Source organism: Passer montanus, unplaced genomic scaffold (assembly GCF_014805655.1).
Source record: "Passer montanus isolate IOZ18808 unplaced genomic scaffold, ASM1480565v1 scaffold19, whole genome shotgun sequence".
In the NCBI taxonomy this organism is placed as follows: Eukaryota; Metazoa; Chordata; class Aves; order Passeriformes; family Passeridae; genus Passer; species Passer montanus.
In genome coordinates, this window is record NW_024366480.1 from 3726105 (window position 1) to 3749705 (window position 23601).

Genomic DNA, 23601 nt, shown 5'->3' on the forward strand with positions numbered 1-23601 from the left:
TTTTTTAACCCACTGTATTCAGACAGCTTCATGGGTTGATTTTTCCATGTTTTTGGCATAGTAAAAAAAATGTCTGATATATTATGTAACTACAAATGCTATTGAAGTTGTTTTCTAAAAATAATTTTTAAAATCTAGGTTTTGTATTTTTTGCACACTGTAGCTCATAAGAGTGTATCTAATTATATTTACTAAACTGGATTCAAACTGCAGATGATAGAATTTGCTGTTTCCCACATGGGCAGTGTAGTTGTTTGTGCGTTTGTATCTGTGCAGTGTCATTTTAATGACAATTATTTTAGCTCCAGGCAGAAAAATAAAACTCTTAAGTTTTCTTTATAACCACCACCATTTAAATATTTGGGCTGCATCATGGAGTCACTGAACTACCTGGCACTGGAATCTGTAGTCTTCATGGTCAGTATTGTGAGTACACAGGGATATTTTGAGTAGATTTGCATCTTTTTTGTTTCTCTCTTTGCCCCCTTCAAATGTGTATTTAGAAATAAAACTGCCCTTCAATAAATTTTGTTAGGCATAGATTCATACTGGCTTAGGAGGAGCCAGTAGTCAATTAACAATAGTCTAATAGGGTTTTAAGGAAGAAAATGTACTGGCTTTAGCATGACAGGTAATATATTTCATAATTACTGTGGAGTGTGGTTTTATATCAGGAGAGTTTTCAAGGGATATTGAAATAGACAAAGTAGTGCCAGGACTTCAGGAAGAAGAATTAAAGGAAGGTTATTTTTAATACTGTGTTACTGAACATATTTTACAGTATCATATACAATATTTCAGAAATAGTTTCAGCTTGCCATTATGAATATGATGATTCTATAAGAAGAAGAAAATACAAGTGGCTTCTTGAGAAACTAATGTAATCAGTGCCAAAGATAAATGTGAATTGACTTGGAAAGTTAAATATTCATGTTTTAGAGTAGTTCCTTGTATTGACCATGCTATAAGCATTACCAATTGCAATAGACATGCTGAAAGTATGCATTAATACACATTGTTTAATGTAAAGGAAAAGCTGGTATTTATTTGTTTGCAATGTTCTTTTCTGCTTCAGATACAATTTGATTGGTGTCCAGGTATGATTTTGATATACTGACAAAGCAGCAAAAAAGAAATCCTGTTTCATGTCAGCTTATGAAACACACTGAGGACAGTTTGCCTTCCAGCCCGTTCCTTGTACCAGGTTCTATTGCACCATTTAGAGAAATTCCACACATCAAACATGAAGGTGTGTTCAGTGAAACTTCACCTAGGTATTTCCAGGTGAATTTATAGAACATCTGGAAAAACTGAGATTAGCTAGATTTATCAATTAAACCAAAGTGAAATTCAGGCTGAAAACAATGGGGAAATCAAAAGATTATTTATCTTAGCCATATGGTAAAGCAAGTACACACAAAATATTTAAAAATCTGAAATGAAAGATCCTTTGACTGCCCAGGCAGCATTAAGTTTTGAGATAAAATTATTTCTACCACAAAACAAAAGCATAAAAGTCTTTGGGTTAATTGTATTTTGCCTTTTTTACTAGTCCCCTCTCCAAACTTCCACTATTTAGAGAAACTATATTCCACTTGGTTTTTTTCAAGGAACATTTGGCATCCAAAAATATCATACAGACCTTCCATTGCAATTGTGCATACTTATCATTTATACAGTCTGTCAAGTGTATATTTATACAGTGCTTCCTGAATTTGGGTGAATGTTTCAAAAGTATAAAGAGATTCCTCAAACTGTCTAAACATTAAACAGTATAAAAATGAAAAACTGACTTTTAAAAGTTCAGACTTGCTCATGCTATTATTTTTGCTGAGGAATTTAAACAATAAAATTATAGAAGTAATTAAACAGATGACATCTGAATGCACAGCTGCAATCTTCAGCTTTGTTTCATCTTACACTTTTTTTTGAGAGAGACCAAAATTACTTCATAGTTTACTAATACTGTACTTTGTGGCCATAGGGTCATTGGTACTGTGTTCCAGAGACAACTCCAGAAGACAAGTGCACTGCAGAAGTTCTTCAGCTTCTTTGCAGGCAATTACTGTACTGCAGCCCTTGTAGCAAGGGACTGCAAAGAACTACCAGACTTTATTTGTCTGGTCACCTCACAGGGTATGTAGAGCATTTTCTGCCCATGGGACTAAGGAAGGAAGCAAAAGGCCAAATTTTTTGATGTGTGATCTGCTGTAATTCCTTTCATGTGTTTAGTAGTTTTTATATGATCAGTGCACTGCTACCAGTCCTGACCTTGGTGTGGCCCAGTTCACTAAAATCTGGCCTTCCTAAATGGATAGCAAATGGAATTCTAGTAGCACCCACCTGGCACCACCACTGCAACTAATGAGTGTGCAGGGGTGTTGTTTTTTTTTCTCTCTGTATAGGTACCTATTGGGTTTCAAAATAAAAATATTTAGGTAGTCACTAAATAGAATAAATAAGTAGTATATAAACTTTAAAATTGCAGTCACTAATTTTTATCCATATTTTATAATGTTGTATTCTCAGAATACTCTCAAAATGTTTTCTGTGCAATTAGTTATAGTCTCAAAATCATTTTGGCTTTATGTCCACAATATAAATTGGTAGACTGTCAAAGAGGTTGATTTTGTCATTTAGAGATACATACTAAGCAAGTTTAGAGAGAAGAGGAATGAAGCCTGCCTCTCCTGTTTTCCTTTGGCATGTTCTAGCCTTACAAAGAGGGAAGCACATCCCATGGCAGGCCAGCCAAAGGGTCTGCCCAGTCCTAAAGGTTCTCATGGACAGCATGTGGAGACCTGGCAGACTCTGCTCTTCTGCACATCCATGCATCCTGTTAGACTTGTCACCTCAATTCCAACCAAGACAGTGTTTCCTGCTCCTTTTGAGAGGGTGTCAACCACACATACAAAGTAGGCACAAACCATTGACTTCCTGTCACCAGATTTCTTCTTCTGTCTTCAAAACCAAATATCTCTTCTCTTGCATTATGATAGCTCAATGTATGTCAGTGCTTTTATAAAATGGTTTGGGATTAAATAAATACCTGTATGACTCAGTAGTTGCAGTTGATGAAACTGGTGAAATAGAGGACACACAGTGGTTAGAGAAATGTGATTTTAATTTTAGTTTTTCATCTCTAAGCAATTAGTTTAAGAATTAAGAGGGATTTTTCTGTGTTGTCTTTTTTAAGAAAAAGCTACAAAGCAGTTGTGAGGGAAGACCTGTCTGCTTCAGCTTGGCAAGAAAAAGACATGCTGAAAAATATTAGTGAAAGAAAATAGTATATTTGGATATTTTAGAAAAGGTTTGGTTATTACTATAATTTTTCTGTAGAAGAGTTATTGCTGCGCAACTAGAAAAGTCTAGCAGCAGAGAGGAGATAACTCTGTGTTTCTAACTATCCTATCTACATGTCTCAAAAGTGACTGTTTAATACCTAACTTGGACATATTTAAAGGAAACACTTGTGTGTAGAGTACTGTGATAGCTTTGTTGAAGATCCTGAATACCTTCTTTTAATGCCATTCTCTGTCAGGAGCCATGATTGTCGTAGTAGTAGGTTCTGTACTGTGCTTGAAGTATCTAGAAGCTGGGAGTGAATTCAAGCAGCAGAATTCAAACACCTTTTTCATGGTTGAATTTTCTGAACGTGTATCTAACACATCCTTATTCCAGACTGTGACACAGAGGAGACTAAAAGACATGTTAACAACCATCAACGAAAATCTTTTATATGATTACCTGTTCTAAGTGATAATGAGTGTAAATGGTTTGTTCTGTACACCCAGGTGTTTTTTTTTTCACCAAGCGCTTTGGCATTCATGTATTGGATCCTGTTTTAGGGCATGTTTATCCATAATTGGGGGTTTTTTGTTGTTGTTTTGTTTGTTTGTTTGTTTTGGTGTTTTGTTTGGGTTTTGTGTGTGTGTGTTTGTGTGATTTAAAAGTGCTGAGTTCCCACATGGAATTCATTGCATTACCTAATGATCTTTATGGCTATTTTTGTTGTATCCTCTGTTTAGCTTTTTTTAACACTTATACCTGTTCCTCTCTTCTCAGTGGTACTTATCTCTGTAGGTGTACAGAGATAGAAGTCAGAAATTTATCCAACATTAATTTGAGAAAGAGGACTTGTTACTTGTTACACTTATATTTTTTGCATCCCTGTAGCAATTGTTTGAAGTCAATCAGAAGAAAATTTTGCTTATGTTTCAGTTACTGGCCTTTTTTGTTTTCAGCATACTAAATGTACCTCTCAGCTGATTTATGCCTATGTACAAAAATGATAAATACTACAAATCATTATAAAGTTAGAACTTATGAGTGTTGCTGACTACAAAGCATATTCAGTGAGACTGCAATTAATGACATTCTCCTTTGCATTAGGATGTGATGTATTTGTTCTCTATTTAAATGTTAAGAAGGAGTCAGTCATCTTTATTTTGTTTACGAGCTGTCACTGATGCTTTCTTTTTACAAAAGTCCTACACATATGAAGATGAACCCAAGTACCTTAACCACCCTGCCTTATAGGACATCTGCCATCTGCTATCTTCTGTAGATAATGTTGATGTATCTGGCTGTGCAGATCACAACACTAGGGCTAATAAGACAGAATGCAGTTTTCATTGTTGAACAGATTCCTGTAATCAATAATATCACCAGCTAATCAGAAAGGCATTAAGCAAAGTAGCCTTACTGTACTCAGTTTATATTTTCATTTAATAAAACATTGCTGGTACCCAGTCCAGAGTATGCTGCCAGCAATTACAGAGATGGGACACTAGTTGTGTTATTCTGAGGCTGAGCTGGAGAGGGGAGAAGGAGCAGCTGCCAACAAAACCAGTCATGTGTGGCATGGTTCCTGGGGAAAAGAGGCAGAAACAGTGAGAATTGGAGTTTACTGCTAATGGCATTTGAAAGCCTACTCTACTGATCCAGACTAAAATAAATTGTTTCCAACATGCTGGCTGTCATAAAACACTGTTTGTTACACCACAAGTCTCCCTATGGACAGATTGCAGGATGGGAAAGCAGAGGTGGAAGACATGTGTGTCACTCAGTATGGCAGAATATATACCCAGGATCATGTGAGGACCTTCTCTTCTTGCCTAAAGATGTCTCCTTCTCTCTTCTTGCAACACTAACGTGTTCTTCTTTTCTTTAATTTCAGCCTTAGTGTCTTGATTGTATGATTCGTCTTCTTAACAAGAGTTGTGCTCTCCTTTTCTTTCTGCTTAACTTCTCGTTCTTCTTTCCATCTTCCTCACAAATAAGTGTTTTTAATAACTCCAAATTTAGGCACATACAGGACTTCCATCATGAGAAGTCAAGCTATAGGATGGTTTTTTATTCTAGTACTAAGATCATGTCTCTATATTTTTGTGATGTTGGGGAAGTTCTGTCTCTCTCCAAAGGTCTCAAGTGTTAACTTTTCTGTGACAAAAAGACATCTATTATACCATTTGGTATAATTAAAAAAAAAAAAAAGTAGTTGCCTTTGTTTGAAAAGCTGATTCCTGTCTGAGGTTTTACTTATAGAAGCTTAGCATTCTCAAAGGCCAGTGTTGTTGTCATAGATTCTCTCAGTTTACCACATTTTTGTTCTGTGCTCTTCTTAACACCTATAGCATCTCATTCCAGATGGAGTCCATGGTGTCCCTAAGAAACACTTGCTTCAGTTTCCCTGTTTGGTACAATACAAATGGCTTTGTCAAGGAGGAAACTTTATTGAATTGGGCTGGGAAAAAGGCAGTGCAGGTGCACTAGGTCAGTGATGAATACTGCTGTGATTTCTACAGTGGTCAGTCACATCTCATGCATGGGTGAGGGGCTTTCAGACTACATCTAGCCTGGGACTTCACAAGCTTAAGCAGAAGAGGAATGGGTCCTTCTACATATGTGCCATAGGTTATTATGTATTTATCCAAGCTTACTTTCTGTTTTCTTTTTAAATTAGGATAGGAAGGATCTTTTAACACCAGGCAAAACCTTTAACAATTGAAATTTGGGTAGATAGGTTTGTTATCTCTACATGGAAGCAGAAATCAGTGCACACAGAAATGCAGTAGGTACTAATAAAAAGTAGCTGTTCTGTGTAAAGCCTGCAAATATTTCGTAATTATTACATAATGTGTAGTCTTTAACTGCCATTTTCCTGGCTTGGTTAGCTTTTTGTAGGTCTCAGATGAGCTGCAAGTGAATAAATTTAACTTCTTTATTGTGGGTCTCAGAATTATGCTTATTCAGCAGCATGTAGTAACTGGTTCAACATGAGCTGCTTCTTAAATAAACATACAAAAAGCCTGACCCACACTAAATCAATTTAAAAAAATAAAAACTTTAAACCTGTGTTTCCTGTTACATGCTTATGGTTGTCTTTAGTTGCTTGTGATCTTGCTGTACTGTTGACCAACTGTTGTATTGTGCACCACCTGCCCAAAGATTAGATGAGATAGTGAAGTTGTTTTCAGAAGAGGGAAGCAATTAAAATTGTAACCCCTACAGTACATTTCAGCTGATAAAACATCACTTATGCTGGAGATAGAGAAGTCATGAATTTGGCTTACTCTGTTTTCCTGTATTTATTTTCTACAAGGATTTTAAAGGGTTCCGAGTTCATAAAAAGAATGTGTACTTAAGATTAGGCCAGGTTTTCTGTGGTTTAGCCTACCTTCATCCTTCTAGGAAGTATACAAGTAATAAATTGGAGGCATACGTAGGACAATTGTTGATATGGAAAACAAAAAATGAGTGCTTATGTAAATCACCGTATGTAAAGTGTTGATATGGGAAACTAGAAATGAGGACTTATATAAATGCCTGTATATATATATATAACTTATTTGGGAAAAAGCTATATTTTGATCCTTGTATAAAATTGGCATGATGCAATTTCTGAAAGCCATAATGAGCTTCATCAAAACATCAATTAATTACTAATCCTTGTATTTTACATGTGCGTGTAAAATATGTGTTTCTTGAAGTGGGTTATCTACAGAAACACAGTATGCTTGGATTTCAAAAGTGTATCTGAAGGATCAGAAGAAGAGTTTTGTATTATATATAGGAGATTGTTACTAGTATGATAATGCAAATATGAACTTTTATATCAGCATGAAAATATTCAAGCTGAAAATATTAGGCTGTAATATCCCGAAGTGCATTAAAAAAAGATGTAGCAGACAAATGTGATACCAGCAACACAATACACAAATACCTTGTCTTTAAATAATGCCCTTGTATATTTTGCTGCACCTAAAGATTTTTGCCAAAGAGTGACTTTGTTGTGGTTTATATTTAAATAAGTAAATTTGTAAGGGTAAGAAAGGCAGTCACAGTGGGGAGTTTCAGATTAGTACATACAGACACATTGTGCTTGAGGAATTTGGTTCCCAAGGTCATGGTTATGCTGAATGATTCTAAGGAATATCTAGGTGAGCCTACTGCAAGTTATCAAGCTGCTCATAAAAGAAATGAGAAATTCTCATTGTGAAGTAAAGGGGAGAACAATCCATTATGCACATAAACCATGGTATCGTACTCTGTTTTATATATGCAAGCAAATTTCCCAAAATATGTAATTCAGTGCTTTAAATAATATTTCACAAAACAAATATTCCAGTATTTACTTGTATTAGACAAAGTATGAAAATATACATTGGATCATACAATAATCTACTGTGGTGGGTTTTAAAAAAAAAAAACAACAAACTGCATCCATATTGATGAAATAATGCCTTAGAAAGAATAGTAAAAGGCACAGTGGTTGTGGTTAGGTCTCTCTGTGTGGAAAGTTGACAAACACATTCTTAAGTTTTAAGAAACCACATTTAATTTTGAAATACCACTACTGACATAACAGATTTTCAGTGCACATTTTTCTAAGCACTTAGAAAGTTATAGGGACTACTGAACAATGCCATCACATTGCCTCACCAGGAATGACTTGATCAAAATGGCTTTCCTGTCATCCACATGCCTCTGTGGGTACATATGATTAATTACTTAATTTTCTTAATTGCTAACATACTCCATTGGTGACAATGGCAGTGTATTAGCAGTTTCAACTGTTATTTGGATTTGGGCAGCACTGGGATTGCACTCTGAAACAGATTGCATACCTGTAGTTTGCATACCTGTCCTCCTGAGTTTGCAGTTTGGGATGTGCTACTTTACTAGTTATTAATGTTTAGATTATTAGCATCAACTTCATAAAAAATTGCAGAACTGTTAATTTCTCTGTGCAGACAGCAGCTGTATACTAAATCATGTTGGCCCAAGACCTTGAACAGAACAGTAGATTGGATGTCACATACAACAAGGAGCTTAAGCTTCAGGGCAGATGTATGAAATCAATAAAAATAGACTACAATTTGTGATCATAGATTGAAGGAAAAAAAAAGCTAAGATCTCCTTGCTCCCTTATTTTGAAAAGCAGCAATAATATAATGGTAAATTTTTGTTTTAATATCAAATGAGCAGTGCACAGAAGTATAGAAAGGGCAAGATAATTTTTTTTAGTATTTCCCAGTGCTTATTAGCAGAAGACGAATGGCAGTAGAAGACTCCTCTGTTACTGGTCACAGGTAAAATGGAATGGTCTCATTCAATAGCTCTTGAATGTTTTGTTGAAGTTGAGTTTGGCTGTTTCCAAAACTCAGCTCAAGATTGAAGTACTTTGTAAAATCTAATGTCATAGACTTTAAAGGAATCCACAAAGAATGTGGTTCACTCAAAAATGCTTTTTTCTCACTTGTTAGAAGAATTTTATTTGAAAAACACTGTGCTGAAATACAGTGGTAAAAGGATTGAATTGTTTTTCCATCATCTTGGAATGTTCTTTCTAATTTTTATTCTTTGATGAATTTGAACAGTGGGACAGTTGGTTATACTTTGTGGTTAGACTGGTGTGTAGCTGTTCTTTTTGAGGACTAGAATGTGACATCCTGTATCCATTCAGGAGACATGAATCAGTCCTGCTTCCCCACAAGGCTGCTCATACCGGTCTGATTGGAAGAGCAATGAAGTCGATGCACTAGTACATCTGGCTAAATTTAGGAGTATGTTCGTTTGCAGATCTCCCATTGAATTCCATAGGAAAGAGACAGATGCATATTTTTGAAGATTTTAAATTAAAATAATGCTTAATGTAGACAAAAATGGTGAAATCGGTACCTTCATTTTCTTAATTTGGATGTGAAGAAATATCTGATTGGTCTGATTTTGACCTTTGGTGATTTCTTTTCCTTTCTTTGACATTACAGGAGAGCACTAAATCTAGGAATTCTTCGAGACCCTGGATCAGAGGTTGAAGACAGACAATACCAAATAGATCTTCAATCTATCAACATCGGTACTGCTTATTGGAATCAGTTGAAACCAGAGAAAGAAAATGGGAAAGGAGGGGTTTTGACAGAGACGGAGAGAAATTCTCAAAATCCAGCACTTGAATGGAACATGGCCAGTAGGTAGGGATTTTTTTAAAGACTTACTCTTTTCTGAAAATACCATAAACATTGCAGAGAGCATGCACAGTATACCTGAATTAAATAATTCAATACTGGTTTTGCTTTACATTACAAGCACATTTCCCTGGAGTTTTGGATTACACATTTGAAATGGATATTACTGTTGTTGTTACACTGTAGTTACTGTCTAGTTACTGTGTGCTTGGCTTCCATTATAAGCTCTTCTCCAAGTGACTTGCTGTCCGTCCATAAAAATAACTCCAGGGCTGAGACTTCAGCCTATCAGTCTCTATAAGCATAGGAGCTTCTGTTTTGGGGTTTTTTTGGGTGTAGGGTGTGTTTTGGTGGTAGTGGTGGTGTATTTTTTTCTTTTTTTTTCTAAACTTCTTTTGTTTGTGTTTTTACAAAGCTTGAGTAAAACCAGCTTAGACATTTCTAAATTAGAGAGGGATAAAGTAGAACTTTTCCTATTGATTCTGAACTGGTTTTTGCACTTCTGTAACTAAAACCAGATGAATTGTGAGAATTAGATATTTCAGCTAAGTTTCCTTTATTGGGTATTGTATATGTGCACACAAAGCCCCACCCTCTGGTTAAACAGGGTTGAAAGATTAAGCATGCGTACACTTGCCTGCTATTTTAAATTTTGATGTTTTCAGATATAAAACTGGGGGAGTTAATTGGTAATTTGTGAAGATTTCAAATATTTATTTTGGTTTTAATATACTTTTTTATATTTAAAAATTCATGTAAGTATTTTAAAACTAAATTTTATAGACTGCGTAGCAGATTTCAGTTTTCAAAGTGGCAGGAATATGGTCTGATGGCCAAGAGCAAGCTTTCAAATGTAATTTTGTGGATTTAGAAGCATTTCTGTTAGTAAATGCCTCTTTGCCTCTACATTTAGCTATTTATTTTCATGTAAAAGTCCTTTCTATCTAATTCATTCGGAAACAATCTGATTTTTATTAAATATGTGCATATTTTTATAGTTCCTAAAGTATAATTCCTATCTCCATTTAGGCATTGAGTTCCTAAAAGTGATACAGAGAAACAGGCAGAATCATCCAGAAATAACTACTTCCGGTTTAATTTTCAGAAAAATGGGAGATTTTTCTCAGATTTTTCTGAAAGTAAGGCAAGTTGTAGCAAAGGCTGCATGAGGATGGCACACACACTGAGCTTTTTAAGTGATGTATTGATGCAAGGCCAAGAGGGCAGATAAGCTCACTCTGGAGGAGAGCATGCAGGAAAAAGATGTGGTCAATAATAAATTCCAGTTTATCATTGAAAAACAAAGGGCAGGAAAAACAGTTCTAACCAAAGAAATTATAAAATTACAAGGAGTCACAGGAGTGTAGATAAAAATTTTAACACAGAAATATATATAAGATATAAGATCACGTGGTTCTTTACTGTCTTTAGCAATTTATCTTTTTAACTCATATAATTCCATAGACGTTTTTAATTTTAAATTCCTAGCCTTGAGAAATGTGTATGACTTTGTAGTTGGGCCTTTATGTTGAACAAGTTCATTGTGAGGTTCTTTATCCCAAAATTCCACATCCACTGCAATATCTTGAAAAATAAAATTACATTCATTTCCAAAGGACTTGCAGCCAATTTGCAACTTAAGCTAAGATAGTAAAACCAGCCACTGAGAGGTTGGCTTTCCTTTTCCTTGCCATTGGTGACTGAAATCCCACTGCAGCACACTGTGGGTCTGAGCGTTATGGTTATAGATTCAGATGGGAAATTTGGTGGGATTCCTGTAAAGCTAATAGAACAAGGGAAGCAGCTGTTACAGACAATTGTGAGTTCTCTTTTTCATTTTTCTTCCAATTACTGTTTGGACATCCTTCCTCAGCGGACTTCCAAAATGAAGTTTTATTAGAATACAAATAAGTATGTTTGTTTTAAAATTGCTTTTGAATGAATCTTCTACTTAGGTTTTAATTTGGAACAGTTGTAATGACATGTATTAGATTTTCCTTTCTGGTGTGCAATTACAGAATTTTAATTCCAGTATGTTTTCAAGAAAAAGTATGAATGCTTTCTTGTACTTTTGGTTTTAAATTTTACATATTTACTAAAGCTTTTTCAGGATCTTTGCATTTTTGCTTTTTAGTTATCACTCAGTTTTGCTGTATCTGGGTTATTTTATGACCTGTGGAAGTGATGTGTTGAGAACTGGAAGAGCCTGCACTGAGCTCTGCCATCCACGGCACTATTTCCAGCATGCACCAAGAGGGCAGCTGCTGGAAGTTTTATGTGGTGTTTACTATTTCCAGGGTTAATTTTATCTTAATATTTACTGGAAATACCACAAAAGCTTTATGCCTTAATCTAATTTTGATACCATTTTTTAGATTTCTTTAAGTTTCTTAGATATGTTTAACCTGGAACATAATGAATAATTTTTGCTGAGTTATTTTAGGGTTAATTTCTTTGTTTGGTCTTACTATCCTTCTGTTTATTCTTATCCAGTGCTGTGGTATATTAGAATCAGTGAGTTTAAAGATTCTTCTTTGGAATCCGTTTCCTTCATTTTTGTAATACTTTAATGCTATGTGAGGCAGTATAGAATCCAACCTATTCCCAGGTTTTTTTGTAGTTACTTTACAGAAAACCTCAGCATAGATTATTTATTGGATTTATTGGATTATTTAAAACTAAAATTGCAGAAATTTTTAAATAAATTACGTTGTAATTTAATCTACAATTGAAATTTGGTCTCATTTTAAAAATTTGCATGAAAATCAAACCATTTTAAGTCGGAGATCTATGGATATCACACAAACAAGTATCTGAAGGCTTTTGACATAATTTATCATTTAAATGCTTTTGCAATCTTTACTCTGAAAGTAAATCCTTTGAGTTTTCACACCACTTTTTCCAGAGTTCAGTTCTTCTAGTACTTAATATGTTAAGGGGTTGATTTCCATCCCCCCCCCATCCCAACTTTTACACCACAGTTTGGAAAGCAAGCTGTCATACTCTAACTTGTTGAATACTTGCAGGTGTTTAGTGTAATATTCTTCAAGAGGGGCTACAGTGAAATGCTGCTGTGATCCCTCCTGTGTCTCTGCAGGTCATGCCAAGGAGAATGGGGGAACTGGAACTCTCTGGTAGGGTGGATGCAGTCCTGCAGAAAGCACTGTCGAGATGCTGTGCTGTGCTGAGGATCAGGGATCATAACTCTTTCCATTATGAAATGTTTATACTTCACCATGGATGTTATAAAAAGCTCCCTAATGGTGTAATATATAAAAAGAATACTGGAAACAGTCAGACAGTTCTAATAAGGTTATGTACAAATGAAACCTGTCCACATTTATTCCCTTTACCAACCAGCATGTGGGGAGCTGGGAGTACTTAACCGAAAGAAGTTTTCTTGATTGAAAACTGCTTTTTCAGCTTGCAGATCTCCTCCTCCCTCTCCCTCCACTCAATGGAAAAAACAACAGCCCTGAAGGAAATAAAGAAATATATCCTCTCTTGAGGCCTCGCCCCCATCCCTGTGCAATTCTTCTACAGCTCCCAGCAGCAACTTCTGCTTCCTGCAGCCTGAATAAACTTTGTTTAAAAAAAATAATAATTGAGCTTAAACGCATTACTTCTCTGTGTGGTAATGAATTGAGTGTGGCAATATACTGCATTACAGTTTTGTCCTTGGCATACCACCATCTGGAACAGCTCTCACAGAGTACATCAGGGAGCCAATGATCTGTTGTACAAAACTGGACAAAATACCACTGCAAGGATCCTCTGAAAGGTTTCCTGCAGATTTTTCTTTGAATAGTTTTCATTTTCATGCTTTTTTGGAAAGTTCTTGGCAGCTTGCCAAGTTCTAATGAGAAAGATCAGAAAAAAATTGATCTCTAGATCTTTGTGTAAGGAAGTAGGGGCATTCCCCTTGAATCTTTTGGAATAAAATGCAATGCATTTCTTTTCAGCAATTTATTTTAATTGTTGTCTTTTGTGGTACCTTAAGTTGTGCTTGTATTCATATTGTACAAAGCCTTTCTCAATAAGATGGGGTGTTTTATTTTTTATATTAATCCACAGCAAAGAAATGCTGCACAGTATTCTTTATAAGATAGATGTTAGCTTTACTGAGGTCTTATAATACAAAAATAGTAATTCTTTACAGCCAGGTAGTGTATACTTGTTTATTTTCAAATTTTGGTTATTAGATGGTCCTCAAAATGTTGCTATCCTATTTTATTGCCATGTGACATGTCTTTGCAACACCTTAGAAAGCTGAAAGGATGTGAATTAGTCATTAGTAGTTAGATATCCTAATGCCTTCCTAATACATTTGTATATCAGGGATTAGCTGATTTAAACAGCTACATGGGAAGCCTGCAAGAGAAAATTCTTTCATAAGTCTCAAGTTAACATGCTGTCTTAAATAACATCTTTTGACATTTTGCCTGCCTCAATAGTACTAGAGAACACTTTTACTATGTGGCCTATTTCATGCTAATATGTTTTTTTCTTTTTCACATCACAAAATTCTCCATAAGGACTCATCTTTCTGTAGCTAGTAAAATTACATGGTGCAAATGTGCTTTTGATTGTTATTCACGTATTGAATGTATACAAGTTTCTCCCTGACTTAGTGAATTTTTAAGTAAATAGGGGCTCAAAGTCTAGATTCAATAAGATATTATTAAGAAAAAAATACAATTAATAATAAGGTAAACATTTCCAAATTTCACATCTAGATTATGTTTAGCTGTTACTGGCCTGTTTTGTGTTTGTTTGGCTTAGTGTTTTCCACGTCAGAGTCCTAGTAGTAGGACTTAGTCCTACTTGTGCATTTTCTCAGCTTATCCAGTTTTACATCATCACATCTCCTTAATTAGGGCAACATAATCTCTTTGGCAGTCCTTCCTCTTTGTATAAATTCAACGTGCTTCTGGCTGGATATAATCAAATGCTGATGATTTGATTTGATGTAATCAAATGTTGCTCCCATTGCTAAATTCTGTTCTTCACATTTTTTTCTCTCTTCTTCCCACAACATTCTTTGTCATATTAATCATTAGATGTCTTTGCTTTCACAGTACTTCCAGACCCCCTGTCTATCCATTTCCCTTTTCATGTCTTCTTTCATTTGTTTTGACTCATCTACACTCCCTGCTCATCAGACCTCTTCATGTCACTTACCAAGACTGAGGCGTTCAGTGTTTCGAAGAGGCACTGCCTTGCTCAGTGCTGTGTGTTATAAAGGTGTTTGCTGTGAACATTCACACTGTTACTGCAATGCTTTATTCAAAATCCTTCCAAAAAATAATTTCTGTTATAGTATAGTATAAAAACCATAAGACAGGTTGCCACTGTATGGATGTTGTTACGTGTGCTGCTGTTAGTAGTTTGCTTATAGTTCCCTGTCTGTGGGTGTGTTTTTTCTTATACTTAAATTGTAAGCTTTTGAGGACAGAGACCATTTTTGTCCTGTATTTTTGCAATGTGGATCTGTGGTCCATAACCAGGGTTTGTGTTATTGTGCAGATAAAGCCCAGATTCTGCACTGAGGCACCTCCAAACCTTATCACAGTTGCTTAACTGCCTTGTTCCTTTGCGTTAGCATATGGTCTTTCAAATGCACTTACTTTTAAGTGTAGATGATCAACTGCTTTAACATCTTTAAAATACTAGCTTTTCCTTTTTTTTCCAAGACAAATATATAACAGATGCATAAATGAACCAGGGAATGAATGTGCTGCAGACATAGAGCCATCATTACACTCTTCACAATCAAGTTTTTTCATAAGCTCATGTGGCGTACACCTGTGTTAAGTTAGCCTTGCACTTAGGTGCAGTGTGGAAGACTCAATAATTCAAAGTGGAATTTGTTTCTTTGTTCCTTTTGTACTCTTTCTCATATCCTCTCCCTTCATTATTTACTGTGCTCTGTTTGCCTTCTGTTTGTACTTACAATTATTTTCCTAATACTTGATTTGGCTGAGGTTCAAATTCACCCACAAGAAATTCAGAATGTAGTGAGTAGAGCTGGACAGCGATAGCACATAAGGATGATTTTAAAAATAAAATAAAATAAAGCAGTAATCAACATATATTGCCAAAAATGTCCTTTGAGATGCAGTGTACTGGGTATCTAGTATAAATAGTATAAAATATGAAAATTAAGATATGGGAATATGCATAAGCTGAAAAATAATTTGATCAGTGATTGAAGAGAGTGAATTGAGGGTTTGAAGTTCAACAAATAACTTGCTTTTACAGCTCTGTTGTATATATTAAAATCATACTTACTAGCATTTCAAGAAACTTCAAGTATTCTAGTATAGTTATAGCTGCAAGTTCTTTCATAGAATTGTTCTCCTATTTAGCTCTTTCATTGTCCTGAAAGAAAAAGGCATTTATTTCTCATCCATTGAGAAGGGGAAGTAGGAACTGGGTAGAAAATAATTTAGTTGGAAACTAAAATGGGGGTGGTGGCAGGGAGAGAAACAATTGTAGAACTCCAAAATCTCAGACCATTTTCTCAAGTTGAAAATGTTCACTAGCCACTAACAAGTCTGATTTCTAATTTGGGGATCTAATGAGACTAACCTTGTTCTAAAAGCCATCATTAGAGCTCAACAGAGATATAGCTGATCAAAATGTTAAGGCTTTTAAGGTAAGATGGTAGTTTTCTCCACTCACTAATTGGCTTATTCTTAAGCTGCACACTTCTTGAGGTAGTGTGCAGCCCTCTCAGCAGTGAGGGCCATTTGAGGCAAAAGTTTATTAGAGCTGTGCTCTGCCAATACTATCTCTGTGGCATCTGCTCTTAACTTCTGTACACTGTTGTCCTAAATAAATTTAAAACCTTTCAGGCCTACCTCCACTGTATAATTTATATTCCCTTATAGATCGCCATCCCTTCTACATGTTTTGAGGACACTTAAAAAATTACTAGTAGCATTTAAAGCATCAAAATTGAAATAGCATAAGCACTAAAATAAATTTAGTATCTTCTGCAGTATGAATTTTGTATCTTTTGCAGTAGACTGAATTCCACCTCAGGTTATGATTTAACTCTTGGCTTACAAACCCTCAGCATTTGAGATTGTTTGCTTTTCTATAGAACCCATTGCAGAACCATTACTAGACTATGCATCACAATACCCCTTCTTAATCAAGAGATTTCAATACCTGTTCTGCATGCAGTCAAGTAGTTTCTGCATAGATGAGCATATAAGCATATTGGTTAATAATATTAACATGGATAACTCTAGCTGATGGTAGGGACTAATTGTTAATTGATTGCATAGTTCATGTCTGGCTCACTTGTGTGATTTACACTGATGCCTGGACTGCCATGTCTCCATTACAGATGGCAAAATTAAAGTTAATACAGGGAAATGTAACTGACATGCTGATGAAGAGTTCTACATGGATCTATTAACTTCTTCTCTAAAGCCATGTAGTTTGTTCTTTAAACTTCCATCATTTCATAGCTGACAATTTTCTATTTTGTAAGCATAGGAAAACTTATCTTATACCCATAACTTTATGATGATGTTTAGAATTAGCCTCGTGAAATGTGGGTATTTGATTTGCTACAAACAATAACAAGTTAGAAGAATTATCAAAAGCTGGAAGGAGTCTCCCTGGAATTTGAAGTGTATCCTCTTTTAGGGGCTGAACCACATCTTGATCTCATTACATTTTTTTCCCTCATCAGAGGCTCTCAGATGGCATTTTGTGGCAATAGTTTATTTGACCTTACCCAGAAGATTCTGACCATTTGAAATGTGTTGTCATAAGCTATTAGTGATCCATCTATAAGAGTTGTACTTCTAGGCTGACTGTTTGGTTAAGGGTGGAGGGGGATGGGGGAGAGAAACCAACAAAAAACTCAAAACTAAACACCTGGCTCAAAAATAAGTGCAGTTGTCAAGTTTAATGACACAAATATTCTTGGTAAGTAAATGCTGATATTTAGCTGAAAAAGCACCAAAAACAAGCAGTCACAGAAGGAGTTGAGGAAGACTGGCATCCCTGTTTTTCAAATAATTCTAAACATCTTGGACAATAGTTACTGATTTCATGTGGGAGTCCTAGTGTTGCATGGGGTTTGCTAGTTTAAGTTTTCATGTGTTTCATTTTTGTGTCAGTTTCATCATATTTCTTCAACAGGGACTTTTAATGCACAAATTCAAATGTTATGTAGGCTTCAAAACAGCCATTTATAAAGTGAAGGGCATCCACAGGCAAGTTTTGAAAATACTGGTAATAAAGTTTCATCTTCCATAAAATTATTGTGTATAGTGCATTAAACAGGAGAAGAAGCAGTGTCAGGTGTCAAACTTGTCTGCCTGGAGATAGGTTGAAGAGTCAAAGACTTAGACACACTTATTCTGTGAAGATAGAAGTCTGCCTTCAGGATTGGAATTAATATGATTAACAGTAATGATATTTAAAGATTATTAAGGTAGCAATCAAATGCCAAACTAGTATTGAATAAGATTTTTACTATGTGCTGGATGTAAAAAATATGGAAAGGTTTTGCCTCTCGACAATTTATAATGTAATTTAACCTTTCCTTTTCTCTCCCTTTGTTTCCTAGCATAAGGCGGCATCAGGAAAGGAGAGCTATTTTAACTCCAATTTTAACAGATTTCACTGTTCGAATAACTGCAGCTCCTGCCATTATTTTTACAAAAATTGATGCTACAGAGAATTTACACACAGAGGTTTGTACGAAATGTCTACAGGAATAGTGTAACTTTTAATATATGTTAATATATCTTAATATATGCTTTACTATGTTTTAATATATGAATAATCTTAATCTTTTACCACCCCACCTTTTGAGGTGTTCAGGTGTATTTTCAAATTGGCAGCTGGAGAAGGGTCACAAGCTGAAATGTTCTTTCTCTGCTGGAGAAAGAATTTTTGTATAGCATTTGATACTAAAGGTAGTCCAGCCAGAGATAGATAAGCCTATTCTCACTTCCAAAAATGGGAATAATTTAATGATTTCCAGCAATATTTTTTAAAGTTTGTGATGGAAAAGTGTTGAGAAGAGTTGCAGCATAACAAAACATTGTATTCACAAGCTTCTCATAAAGAAACCTGAAAATGCTATCTGTAGAAAATGCTATCTATAGTAATAAAGTTAAGCTGAGTTCTCTTAGCCAGATTTCAAAGATCCCAAGTTGCCACTAAGCATCCATTTTCCTGCCTTTGCCATGGGAACTTCCAGGCACTCAGATTTAACAGTCACTTTTGGTGGTGTGTTGTTCAGCTAGTTAAGAATAACTCTGTGAAGCAGGTTATACACAAGAGGTGTGTGGCTGACTTTCTGCAATTAGTTTGTAGCTCAAGAACATTTTATATAGGGAAGAGATCAGAAAATTTTTGTCAGCTTGTAAGGATAATTTGCCTTAAAAACTACCTCCTAAGAAGAGCAAAATTGGTACAGGAGTGTAAAGGGTACTAGAGATGTATTGCAACATACAGTGGGTGTACATTGTTGGAAAATAACAGCAAGTGGGCATAGAGAGGAGAAATCAACAGTTTCACATACTGTGTAAAGGGTCATCAGAAGGGCAAATGGAAAATTATTTAATGTAAAAAAGAAATAGAAAGCCTCAGTATGGTTAGGCTGCATAGAAGTTATTCAAGTTTAAAAAAAAAATCTGAGCTTTGCTAATGCTTATGTTCAGGAATTTCAGTGTTTTCTGTAGATGCATTCTTCTTGTTATCTATTCCCTGGATGACATTCCATCATGAAGGGAGAGGTCTAGTTTAGATTAAAGCTTGAGCACTGTGCAAACTTCTCATGAGACAGAGCAGTTCTTCTCCCCTTCTGTCTGTTTTTCATCTCTTTATTGCTTGCCAACAGTGGTGAAGATCTTTATTTGTTCTAGACAACACCAATAAAACAGTGCCTATTCAGCTGGCGTTGCCAAGGTATTAAGAACGGCTTACAGGCAAAGAGAAATCAATCAGATTGGCTATCAGTGAGTTTCAACACATGATTTCATTATAAATCAAGCAGAGTTTGTGTTTAAATAAAAAATAAAAAAAGGATATCTTTTTCTTGGAAGGAAAGGAGAATTGGAATCATTGCCAAGGACACTCTGACAGCCTACTGATACTATCAAGAGATGGAAACAAGTCCTTGTGCATGAGGTGCTTTTCTTGCAAAGTTGAAGCCATGCAAGGAATAAGCCACATCCTTTAGAAGCATGACATGCCAGTTTCTCCTAAAAAGACCACATTTCTACTATATATAATGTTATATATAATGTTAAGTATTGACTGCAGCAGGGAACCACAATACAGTTATATAGAAGGTGAAAATTATTTTCCCAATGGCTGTTACATAGTATTTTCCCTTAATTTCACAGGAAATTTTGGTGTGTGGTCATTCTTTGGAAGTGAATATGACAACAAATTTGGACTTCTTCCTCAGTGTGGCTCAAGTGCAACTTCTTCAGCAGCTGGTACAAGCTAATATGGTTGGACTGGAAGCTTCCAGTAGCACCACTGAGGTAGGTTTTTCCCTGCCTTGCAACTGGATGTTTTAAAAGTCCATCTGCAAAGTACTGTAGCTCTGAGCAGGTGTTTGTACCATGTAGAAAAAATTGTATAGGTAAAGGAAATGCATGTTTTTTGTTGTTTGTATGGTCAGTTCCAAAATGCATTCTGATCTTGATTTAAGAATAGAAGGAGTGTTAAGAGTATTATTCAGTAAATGCTGTTTTTATAGTGGTTCTGCAACATCTTATGTACAAGGAGAATTATGTAAATTATCAAATTTTTGAGAAGTAGGTTTTTGAGATTATTTGGTTGAACTTTCGAATCTTTGGTATTTTCTTGTGAATTCACATGCTGCACTGTCCTTCACTAAAGCTAGTAAACTATGAATCTTCTCTATGCCTAGTAACTACTACTCACATTAATTGTCTTAGGGACTCAAGTCCCTAAAATTCAATCCACCTCTGAATATTTTCATAGTTCTTTAGCAAGAGTATTGGTACATTGTGGGGATCCTGTATCTGAACAGCTGGAATGTTAGTGATTAGTGATCAGCAGCTATCTCTTGAATTTTGTCATACTTTATTACTGGGACTTGATACCTCAGTTTATATTGAAAGCCAATCATTGTCACAGACTGGTAAATTTAAGTTTCACACTTTGACAGCCCACTTTTGGGCTGATACAACCAAAACAAAACAAAAAAACAAGCATAAAAATAGAAGACAGGGAAAACTTTTGCCCTAAGAAAAAATATATATGTCTTATCTTCTGAACTTGGAATCTAGTCAGGCTGACAGCATCTTTAAGATAGAAGGTGTTAATGAATGGCAAAGCACTAAGAACACTGGAATGGCTGTTGGACCTATTGAGGTACCTTCACAAATAAGAACAAGAGTTGGGGAAAGAGTTATTGAGCAAGACCCAGTCAGCTATTCCAAGAATCTGGCTAATGGGAGACCTGGAGAAGATTTTCTCCTTCCTTTCCTGAATCTCACAGTTTCAGCATTGCACGTGAGTCTTCGTGGAAGCAAGGAATGCTCTAGAGCAGCCAAACTATTTACATTCCTCTGTCTTCACCCTGTCAAAATCCCAGAAGTTCTTTGTGCTAATCCAGGCATCACATCACCCCCCATTCCTTTATCTCTTCCCAAGGATAGGGAGAAATAAAGGGCATTGTTTCATTAACATTTGGAAACATGAAAGATGTAGAAAAGAAATCCAGTGTCTTTTCCTTTTACTTGGATATTTTACAGACACAGGGCCTCTTTTGGAGATGAATACAGTAAATTATATATAGAAATATCTTCAATCAATTATTTGGTTTCCCATTGTCAGTGGAATGGACAGAATCAGAAGATTTGAATAGATGCCAAGAATTTAAATTTTGAGTTGGCTTTGTGCACAAGTTCTGCATGACTTACTTGGACTGTAAAAATTTAAAAGAATTTGCTACAAAATTTCAGAAAGACTTTTGTTGAATACATCCTGAGATACTTACTTGCTCTTTATCGATAACTCCCTTGCATCACTGCTGCCTTGCATCACTGAGGTCTCCTGTAATGAATAAGGGGGATATTTCTGCCTCAAGGTGTTTGCCTTGCCTTTAATAAGTGATAGAACTACATCTGGATTTACTATATTGGAAATATAAATCCATTGGTTGGTTGCTTTTTGTCCAGTTCTTCTTCAGTAGTGTGTAGCTCTGTGTGCCTAAGTGAAACACCTCACCCTCTAATACATACACATTTATTATTATTCTTATGGTTTTTCTTTAGTCAGCAGAAAGAAACATAATACATTGATTGTATGCTGCTGTTTGCATCTTAGTGAATGGAATCAGGAGTCTGCACATAGCTTTTCATACTTTACACCTGCATATTATTTCATTGCAAGAATCAAAGCATAATTTATGTTGAAGACACTTCTGGAAAGCATTCCTTTGCTCAAAAGAAGACTAATGTCCAAGCTAGATTAGGCTTTTCAGGATGTTGTTCAGTCGAATCTTTCTTTACCTCAGAGGAATGGCCATCTGGGTAATTGTCCTGTGCTTAATTACCCTTGCTTTGGGATATTTTTGTCTTTATATCCATTCAGAATTTTGCTTGATAAAACATTCAATCATGGCCTCTCAAAATTTCACAATACCTTTCCAAGAGCAGTCTGACTTAATCTTCTTTATAGCCCTCCTTTAAGTAAATGGAAACAGTAATTAGATACGCCACCATCATCCTTATCCTTCTCTTTCTCTGAAAAATCGTAGCTCTCTCACCCTCTCCTTATAAATTCTGTGCTTTAACCTTTTAATCCTCTTGATAATCCCCTGCCCATTCAGGTTTGTCATTCTTCTGCTGTTGAGCTCAAAGCTAAAGACAGTGCTCGGGATGTTGACCTGCAGGTATCACATCATCTCACCTCTGATCCAGTGGCTGTGCTGCTGCTCGTGCGTCCCAGTAAATGCTCAGGCTCCCACACTACAGGGACAAGTGTTCAAGTGATCATGGGATCACATTCAAAATAATCACATGTTCAACTTGTTGAGCCACCAGGACTCTTGGGTTCCTTTCTGCAAAGCTATTCTGTAGCACTGGCCTCCAGCCAGTTTTTGATTTGGGATTTTACCACTCACCATTTCACAGAATCCTTGAGGATGGAGAAGACCTCTGGGATCGTCAAGTCCAAACTTTGACTGATCATCCCCTTGTCAGCTGGACCATGGCAAATGCCATGTCCAGGTCCAGGACTCTGTGTTTCCCTTTTTTCTTCGTGAGATTTCTGTTAAACCATTTCTCCATTTTGGCAGTGTCCCTCTGAATGGCAGCCCCTACCTCTCAGTGTTTCAACAGCTCCCCCCAGTTTGGTGTCATCTGTCTTTGGATATGTTTTGTGCCCTTGCCAAGGTCTTTAATAAAGACATTAAACATGATGAAACCATGGGGAATGTCCGTCAGTAACTGGAGTTTAGCTGCACTTTGGAACGTTGAACATTACTTTCTGGTTTTAGTGGCCCAGTGTGGTTTTTACCCACCTCACAGTCCATCCATTCAGTTCACACTTAAGTGTTCGAATAAAAGTCAGCTGTGGAAAACTGCCTAGCCTTGGACAACTTTGCTAATGTCAAAGCACATGTTATCTAGTGCTCTGTCCTCAGAATCAGTCATCTCATCATAGGAAGCAATCTGAGGTAAACATGACAGTCATCAAAGTAGCAACCCCTTGTTTAAACTTTAAAGGTGTGATTTCCAAATGGACTGTATTTGGTGGTTTACAGGGTAATGCTGTAAAGATTGTGTAGACAAAAAAAAAAAGAAAACAAAACAAAAAATAAGTGGTGATTTTGGGTAAATCTCTTTTTTCTTCAAGTGTTTTAATAGTCTTTAAAAAGTTTCATGCCAGGTCTCCAGTGCTATGTTTTTACTTATTATAAGACCTAGCTTTATACTGTTTTATAAATCTTTGATGTACAGTGGCCCTATTGTACTGACTTCTTCATAAGGTATAGTCTATTATTGCAAAGAATATTGCTTTGATCTACTTGACAGCTTTAGAGTAACGACACATATGTGGTGTTTGATAGATTACCTGAGGGGTAAAGAATGTTGCTGCCTTTTTGTAATTA

At 35.8% G+C, this 23601-nt stretch overlaps 1 protein-coding gene across 1 annotated transcript in view; it reads left to right on the top strand.

Moving 5' to 3' along the window:
• VPS13B (vacuolar protein sorting 13 homolog B) overlaps nucleotides 1-23601 on the top strand; it is a 423217-nt gene that overhangs the window by 260558 nt on the left and 139058 nt on the right. Inside the window, exons 29-31 of the mRNA XM_039705990.1 lie at nucleotides 9273-9476; nucleotides 18064-18190; nucleotides 19853-19996. Of these exons, the coding sequence (XP_039561924.1) occupies nucleotides 9273-9476; nucleotides 18064-18190; nucleotides 19853-19996 (475 nt within the window). The remainder of the gene's footprint in view (nucleotides 1-9272; nucleotides 9477-18063; nucleotides 18191-19852; nucleotides 19997-23601) is intronic.